Source organism: Hyposmocoma kahamanoa, unplaced genomic scaffold, assembly GCF_003589595.1.
Source record: "Hyposmocoma kahamanoa isolate Upper Pololo Valley unplaced genomic scaffold, ASM358959v1 179, whole genome shotgun sequence".
Classification (NCBI taxonomy): domain Eukaryota; kingdom Metazoa; phylum Arthropoda; class Insecta; order Lepidoptera; family Cosmopterigidae; genus Hyposmocoma; species Hyposmocoma kahamanoa.
Window position 1 is genome coordinate 1,130,063 of NW_020653710.1, and position 8,690 is coordinate 1,138,752.

Below are 8,690 nucleotides of genomic sequence, written 5' to 3' on the forward strand. Positions count from 1 at the left end.
GATGTAATGCAGTAAGTAATTAATGATTGGCATAATGCATAATAAACTTGCCTGATTATTTTAAAATCAGCAGAAACGCGCAGTTTTTTAAACACAAACATTAACTTACGGAGTCGGGCGCTTAGTGCTTCGATATGGTGTTTAAAGGATAGGATGTCATCTAATATAACACCTAAATACTTTATCTTGTTAGTAATAGCAATGTCTGGACATTTACACAGGTTGTTAGTAGGGTCAAAACAATGGTGAGCATATAGTTTAGGGTTAGATATAAATGACTTTGATTTCCGCATATGGAATTGCATAAAACAAGTTTTATCCGTATTTAGTGTTAGCAAATGATGTTGGAGCCAGTTATTTACTATATTGAATCCACGCTGTGCATAGTCGTATACCTCCTTGTCAGAGTTTGCAGAAAAGAGTAGAACAGTATCATCAGCATCAATGGTAGGTACTTCACAGCGATAGGTATATGCAATTTCTAAAAAAGCGATCGTTTAAACGATTGATGAGCACACGGTCAAGGGTAACTCAAGTTAGAGAGTTAGATAAGATTTAAATTCATCTCTATACCACATGCATTAAAAAGGCTCCGAAGTCCAGAGTCGAGCGTGACGTGCTGTGGACTGTACTTGTGTGGTATTGAAGAAACTTAACGAATGAAACAATTTCAATTTTAACTTAACTAATTTATATAAAAAAAATAATTGTAGTAGGTACGCGTGAGTATACATATATTGGCAGTCGAATGCACAAATCAACTGTATTTGTCTGACTATTACGTAAATGTAATGTAACCATAGATTTGTACCATGTAACAGCCATTCTAATAGTCCTAAGGTACTTGCACCTACCATATTTATGAAAGCGAGTGCCGTCTAACCGCTCGGTTAGACAGTGCTCTTTCAAGAGGAGCGGTGGCACGAATCCTCGCTTGTATAGGTCTATACAATTATATCCTTAGTTCCTTTTATGCACTATTTATACCTGCCTCCATGACTGAACGGTTGCCATGACTGCCACGTAGAGGTCCCAGACTCGATTTCCGGGCCGGGAGAAATAAGTATTTGTATGGACGACATGTATTTCCATCGTGAGGTTGGGTGTTCCCCTAGTGCGGGGCTATGTTGAGTGTGTGCGTTATTATTATTATACGTAATGTAATGATTTGACTATTTTGGCCAGTAACTCGACTTGCCGTTCATGTTTTAATGACTGTTTCCTTCAACACATTCCCGTCGATCGATTGGCGGGTGACTGAAAGGGGACTGTGTGGGCGCAGAGCCGCGGCGCTGCGGGCGGGGCGGGCGGCGCGGCCGGCATGGAGTGCGGCGTCTCGGCGGCCGGCGCGCGCGCGCCCTTCCACGCGCACGCGCACGCCGCGCTGTCGCCCACGGAGCGCTCGCCCGCCAAGTCGGGCCTGCACGTCAACTTCAGCGACAAGGGCGAGGTGCGTCTCGTCGACGAACGCGGCGACGTTCCGCCCTGCTGTTCCACTGACCCGGTGCTGCGCTTAATTGCAGGTGAAGGAACGTCGCGAGAAATTTCTCACTGCCAAGTACGGTAGCCACCAGATGGCCCTGATCCGGAAGCGGCTGGCCGTCGAGATGTGGCTCTACGACGAGCTCCAGAAGCTTTACGACCCTGCCGCGACGGTGAGAGTTTTAACAACATTTTATAAACAAACAAACAAAAACATCTGTGATAATATTTGTCCTCGATTATCTCACTTCGCAGGCCGAAATCAAAATTTGATATACCTATACATATGATATCTGCTGATAGTTGAATTTTTGCGAGCATTGCAATCACAGATTGCAATGCATGCACAGAATCACAATGCATGCATGCGTATGCTGGGGTACTTTTTGTACAGCAAAGGCGGTCTTATCGCTATGAGCGATCTCTTCCAGACAACTCTTATTAATTTATATACTTAAAGGTGGCCAAATGAGGGCCTTCGGGCAGTGTAAGTGCTAAGCGTTTAACCCCTACTACCTACTCTACCTACACTACCTACTCTACCTGTTACTACACCTCCCTCTTGAAATCAGATAGAGCAATAAGCGTTGGGGGCGGCGATCATTCGTCGTCTTTCAGTTATTTACTGCTAGATAACAGCACATCGAATAACACTTTCCAAATAAAACATAAAACAAGTTTTTGCAGTAAAAGGTATTCAACTTCCAACAATATGTCAACACAGTAAAGTTCAAATTATATTAACGTTCAGAATGTGTTACGTCCTTTTAAATTAGAAACTACGACCAATCATTAATTATTATTATAACAAGTTCAGACTCGTTTTTGTTCTGTATTCTCTCGCCAAGCCTAGATTGATCGGCCGCGTGGAAAAAACAGATTGTTGCATAATTTCCAATCCACAAACGTACAAAAAGACGATAGGAACTCCTCAACGTTTTACAGCATCTAGTTTGGTTTGGGCTCATCCGATTTTGACGAGGATTCCCAACTGCGTTTCAATTGTCGTTTTAAACACGGCGAGAGAGAGAGAGAGAGAGAGTCCGGATAAATAAGCAAACTTTTGCGGTGGGTCGCTATTGTAATAATGTAAACTTTTGCATTATTTTTTGAACCGCACGTTGCAGGGGGCGAGCAGCGGCGGGGGCGCAGGCGCCGGCGCCACGACGACGCAGGAGGTGGAGGTGGACATCGACGAGTTACTCGACATGGACGGCGATGAGCTGCGGCGCACGCACCTCACGGTACGGCCACCGCTTATCTAGTCCATTTGTTCGTCTTTCACTCCGTTACGACTAGTCGGTACCTACACCACGCCCGACACTACCCCATGATTGGAAGAGCTCGGTTTCCCCTCGACACGAGGGTCACGCCAAAAGAAATTACATGCTGTTTATTCGTCTGTTTGATACTGGCAAGTTATATACTCTTTTCTTTGTTGAGAGTTAAACCATGGTTGGTTGATTTCTGAATCTTTTTAAGATTTTAAAGTCGCTGGAGTCTTGCCACTAAATGTGGCAAAATAAAAATTTCGTCGAGATAAGGGCAAGTTCCTTTAAAACCTTCTTTTCGATAGTTCTTTCAAAACCTGAGACAGCGTTTGTCACACCAAATGGAATACGTCGAAATTGGTAGAGGTTTCCTAGAGCTTCGAAAGGCGTAAAATGACGTTCTTCAGTCAAAATGCGGACTTGATGCGTTACAACGACAAATCTAATGCGCTGAATATGCGGTATGTCGACATTTGGGACACCAGCTCTTTTCCATGTACGGTATTAGCAGGGGGAGCGAGCGGTGTCACATTTTCAAGCCATGGCTGTCTGATTGTGTTCGAATTTAATAAAGGTTCAATATAATAATAATTACGATGTTAGTTTTAGTGGATCCTATGTAAATAAGTTGTCATGGAAGTGAATAAAATTTTTATCTATCTATGTATCCAATTTATGCCAGCAATAAATGCGTCTCGAATATTATGAAATTTATTTGTTTAAAGGAAGATGTCCTTTTCAAAATGATAATCTTTCGCTAATAGCATTAGAGCCTGCATGTATAAGTGTCGACGCTCTCCTCGCTCTTTTGTTTCCTCGTAGTTGGCATGTGGCCAGTATAGACCACGTTTTGGGTTTACAGAATATTTCCATGAGGGTACTCAAGCCTTCATCGTATGTATTACTACATACGATTCCATAAGGGTACTCACTCATGTGTGCGAAGACTGTAGGAGACGCGTGTTTTATACCTACGTATGTCTAATTTCTTGCCAGCTTCATCTTTTAAAAAGTATGCCAAGAGACGTTCGGTAGGTTCTCTACTGATACTCCCATTCCTTCAATGTCCACACATCGAATGTTCAATTTTATTTTACTCTGAGAAATTTTTGTGGAATAAATTGATATATTAGATGAAAATACGGTTTTATTCCACAAAAATATTCGACAACATGAAATAATAATTTAATATACCAATTATTGTTATTTCCTTAATGGCGGCCACTAATAATAGTCCTATCTCAGCAACATCACATTATAGCCAGAGCGAATATCAGAAATAGCCAGAGCGAATATCAGAAACAACTGTAAATGGTTGCGATCACCACAGAAACGTTCAAGTTGTCGAAAGAAACGTACGTGAAAACAGACCCATTATTATTCCAAATTTCTGAGATGCCTGAAGAAGAGTGGTCTTCGGTATTTTACAAGTGGTCGAGACGTGGTTGAGAGGAATGGAAAAGTGTGTACTCTGAGAAAATCAATATCTTTAATAAAGAAGAAATTTTATAATAATTGAAAATCTAATTTCTTTTGGCATGAACCTCGTAATACTCAAAGACATGGCGCGGATGTGGCGCGAAGACGCTTGGAGCCGCCAAAGCCAAAGTAATGACGATCAGGAGCTCGACGACTCGTAAAATCAAAGACGATTTTAGATAACTGTGTTATATTTAAATAGGTGACTGGTTAGTTACAGGAGTAGTGCCGTTAAATCGATACAGTGATAGTTGCTGAAGGGGTACAGTTTTAAAAGTGAACGGTCCTTTTGACCTTTTTAGTTACGTACAAAATTCGTTACAAATGTAGTAGGGATGAAAAAGACATATGTGGTGTTACTTGATTGGTTCAAAATAGGCCCACGTAATGTGCCCTTGACGAGCAGCGTTTTGTTACTGCTTTGGAAATTATGTTAAAATCACAAAATTTGTTGCGTTCGCAACAACGCTCATAAGCAAAATACTGACGTTCATTTGTTTTGTATCAGGTAGTAAGTAAACTCTACATAATTGTATTTTGTTTTCAGTCATTATTAGCCGACGCCAAAAAGCCCCAGAAAGATGTGCATGTAAGTATTAATTACCGACAATGATCGAAAATATACCTAATCAAACTACTTTGCGCAATAAGCGGGACTTTTGGGTTCCGTAGTCGATAACAAGAAACCCTAATTATAGTTTTGTCGTGACTGATTTTTCCGTCCATTCTCATTATGCCACCAAAATGTCCAAGAGAACGAGGCGCTGGTAGCAAGCTTTTACTGGTGAAAGCCTCATTGCATACAAAATGTGATTAAGCCGAATTACGTAACGCTTCCGAAACTCTGGACCGGTTTTTCCGTTTCTCATGTTAAAATTAAAATTCATAGTTTGCATTTACTAGAATAACCGGGCGACCGTGTTCGTGGAAGAGGCAAATTATGGTCAAAGCTCCCAAGAAAATAACCGGCTGGGAAACATATAAAACGCACACACTCAACATAACCCCGCACTAGGGAATCCCTGTGTCGCGGGTGACATGGACACACACATAGACAATCATAAATTACACCCAAACTCACGAGATAAATAAATGTAGGCCATACAAATATTTCTCCCGACCCGGGAATCGAACCTGGGACCACTGCATGACAGTCCAGCATGGTAAACGTTCGGCCAGGAAGTCAGTTGTTAACGGACATGTTGTTAACACAGAACCTACGAAAGCGTAGTATATTAATAACCTTTTATTTTTTTCAGAAATTCATCAACGAATTGTTAGAGAAGGCAAAAACTTTATAAACTTTAGTGGTTTATAAATAATCCCGAAGACGAAACAAGAAACGCCGGCGACGCCAACGTGCTGACGTTGGTGCTGACCAAAGCGACCGTAACATCGGGAGCCCGCGCTGTGCCAACAATATGCTTAGCGCCCGCGCCCGTCCTCATGCTGTGTCGACTGAACCGTGTGCTTGTACAGACGCCCGCGCCGCGCAGTTCCTACGCGAGACCGAGATTTGGTTAGCAGTCCAGTGTCCTCGGTTTAAGGCACTCATAGGATAATTATTTAATGTCTAAGGTAGTCTGGTCTAAGAAGACGCATCCGACAAGAGTACGCAATTTTGATTGCCGCGAAGTTTGTTTACAATACGCAATTAATTTCAGTGTCATTTTGTAGTGCTAGGAAGTGGAGATTGTTGTGCGGAAAATATTGCAAAAATATTGCAAACTAAAAATCTGCTTTAGTCCGAACATTTCTATGTATTTGATATTTATAACGTTTTGATATTTGCAAATTGTCACAGAGACTAAATTAAACATATACTTTGAAAACTAACTTTGTACCAAATCGTTCAAAAACTTATGTCTATAGGTGAAACTGCAAAGGATTCTGGTCACTTGCAACTTATGGGGTTGTGTGAAGTGTGTAAGAGTACGCAACTAGATGTATTGCAAGAGTCCGCGTCTAACTATTTGTCTAAAATACCAAATTATTACAAAAAGTAGGACCAAACACGAGACAAAAGATACCAAATATGTCATTACCAGAAAGATATGGAGGTGCCCAGGGTGCCAAGATATTTACAAAGAGCCTAATGTATACACGCGAACATTGAACTTACTTCGCACGACACTTTGTAAGAGTCAGTAGTAGTACCTAAATAAAACAATTGTTGATTTTGTAACACTTTTTGTTTTCATTCTTCCCCGTCTCAAACCTAAGTTAAGTGCGTCTTCTTAGACAAGGCTACTCTATACAACAGAAATGAGTTATAATAGTTTTTACGTAATGGTTAAAAAGATACCTACTATACCTACTTAGTTAAGTAATGGACAACGAAAAGGGCGCGTCGTCGTCGCCGATCGGTGGTGGGACGCCGCGGAGCGCAGCGCCGCCGCCTTCGCTCGCCCTCTCCGAGGTGTTGGAACGCTCGCCGAATTATGGGCTGTGTTAATCAAATAGACGCATAGGTGTTGAATCCTATCCCAAAAAGTTGTTGGACTTATTTTATTTAAGACGTGCATAGACGTAATTCAAACTGTATCATTTCATATCAATGTACACTTTTTAATAATGAAATTTTGCTACGTCTTCGTATGTAAGTACATAATACATATCGATACACAGGACTTTACATAAAATATGTGTCATATTCTAGATGATGCTTATAAATAATACTGCCCTCCTTTTCTTATCGTGATTAACGCAATCGAAATGTTAGCGAAATTCAGTTATTAACATAACTGGGATCACCGCAACGAGATCTACATACAACCTCCTCTGCGGTTTTTTAATATCTTGTTGAGTTTTATTGTTAAGCAAAATGAGTGTAATTAACCATTTTTAGGTGACAATAAAACTTTAGGTGGCAATATCTCGAAACTCACCGAAATGCTAATGCGTCAGTTACGACAAGGAGGGCAGATACCCTGCTCATTTTTAGATGCTATGTTCTTTTGTCGCTATTCTTTTTAAACTCCATAATACAGGCATTCATGTATCTAATCATTGCAAACAGCAGTCGTCAATATCAATACTCATTTACCTACTTATGGAGTCCGTATCCTGACACTGAGGAGGTCCTATGAGGTTTTCTTTAGGCTAGTGGCTCCTGTAGTTCCTACACCGAGGTCTTCGCTCGGTGAACGTGTCAAAATGAAGCAAAGCTCGAAATTGTAATTTTTCAGTTGTTCATTATTTCTCGATTAATCTAGCCAGGTCGGAATAATGATCCCATTAGGTACATATCAGGGCCTGCGGGCGTGAATAAGTGCATCAGATACCTACGTAAACATTTTTTGTCATACTGTAGGTACCACTTGCGATGGTGCTGCCGTCGTCGTCGTGCCCAATTTCTGGCAAGAAGAAGCGAATTGTAATTCTCATGTGTTCGATGCGGTGTCGGGGTCGCCATTAACTTGCATTAATTGTGATTTCAATAGATAAGTAGATAAATGTAATGATTCGATTTAATTAGGTATGTAGGTCCCTGTCGTGCGGCGCAGGGTGCCGCTCCCCCCGCGCCCTCAGTGCCGCAGCGCCACTCTGTGTAGCATGACTGTCAGCCACACTTTGTAATAAATCAGTTTATTAGCACCCTTCGTTTCATTTCCGTTCACATTGTGTACAAGGTATGGCTCTCTAGAAAAGACGTAATAGGCCTCGTTGCTGGCTGTACGTATTTACGATCCGTACTCAACGGAGATGTTCTAATATCAGGTTTAATTGTGGAGAAGAATGAGAGATGGGACAAAATTTAATCACAGATAATAAATAAATTAAGTGTGATTATATTCCCTTATTATTATATTGTGACCGCTATTCTTGTTAGTGGGGCATGTTTGATGACGAATTATTTATAATGAAGTTTCACTGTTGCACGATACATGGACTGTAGCGCGATATCGCCCTTCGCAAATGGTCGGTGTAGATTATAGATATAGGTGTAGATGTGTCAAAAATTAATTAAATATTACGACGTTCTTCGCAAGTTGCTCCACAAAGTTTAATGCGGCATAGTTGGTATGTACGATCCAATTCGCACCTGGTACAAGAATATTCGACTCCGTTTACCTGTAAATAAACAACCCTGTGTTTTGTTGGCACTGAACCTACTATATTCACTATTGTAAAATCAATTTTTATAGCCATCCCTTCTAGTCTGCAATGCAAGAGATAACCGACAAAATTGTCTTTCCACACTATGTTGTTATCGGCGCACTCAACAGGGGCATTTCTGTGAATCTGATGAAAGTTGTTGACCGAATAAATCTCTGAGGAACTCCAGCATCAATAATCCGTTGATCAGAAGAGTCGCCATCCAAAATATAAAAGAACTTACCGTTAAGCAACACTATGCAGATTGATAACAAACGAAGTTGGAACGCACAAATAGAGAGTATATTTCCGCTAATGCATAAAGATTTTATTTCTTACTAAAATTTCCATTCACTTAAC

At 41.0% G+C, this 8,690-nt stretch overlaps 1 protein-coding gene across 2 annotated transcripts; it reads left to right on the forward strand.

Annotated features, from left to right (window-relative positions):
* The first annotated feature begins 1,280 nt into the window (after positions 1-1,280).
* On the forward strand, positions 1,281-7,950 carry LOC113225870 (protein phosphatase 1 regulatory subunit 14B). Of its 2 annotated transcripts, XR_003310052.1 has the most exons (6): positions 1,281-1,450; positions 1,524-1,655; positions 2,610-2,726; positions 4,780-4,821; positions 5,492-5,751; positions 7,546-7,950. XR_003310052.1 is itself a non-coding variant. In XM_026458327.1 (5 exons), the coding sequence occupies exons 1-5, from the start codon at positions 1,322-1,324 to the stop codon at positions 5,531-5,533; spliced, it is 462 nt and encodes a 153-aa protein (XP_026314112.1). In that variant the 5' UTR covers positions 1,281-1,321; the 3' UTR covers positions 5,534-7,120. The 2 variants fall into 2 exon arrangements, 1 of the variants encoding a protein (XP_026314112.1); XM_026458327.1 differs by lacking the exon at positions 7,546-7,950 and having other exon boundaries at positions 5,492-7,120.
* The last annotated feature ends 740 nt before the right edge of the window (positions 7,951-8,690 follow it).

Coding starts and splice junctions, on each gene's coding strand:
- LOC113225870 (XM_026458327.1), top strand. CDS start 1,322: ATGGAGTGCGGCGTCTCGGCGGCCGGCGCGCGCGCGCCCTTCCACGCG. Junction 1,451..1,523: donor ACTTCAGCGACAAGGGCGAG/GTGCGTCTCGTC, acceptor GCTTAATTGCAG/GTGAAGGAACGTCGCGAGAA. Junction 4,822..5,491: donor AGCCCCAGAAAGATGTGCAT/GTAAGTATTAAT, acceptor TATTTTTTTCAG/AAATTCATCAACGAATTGTT.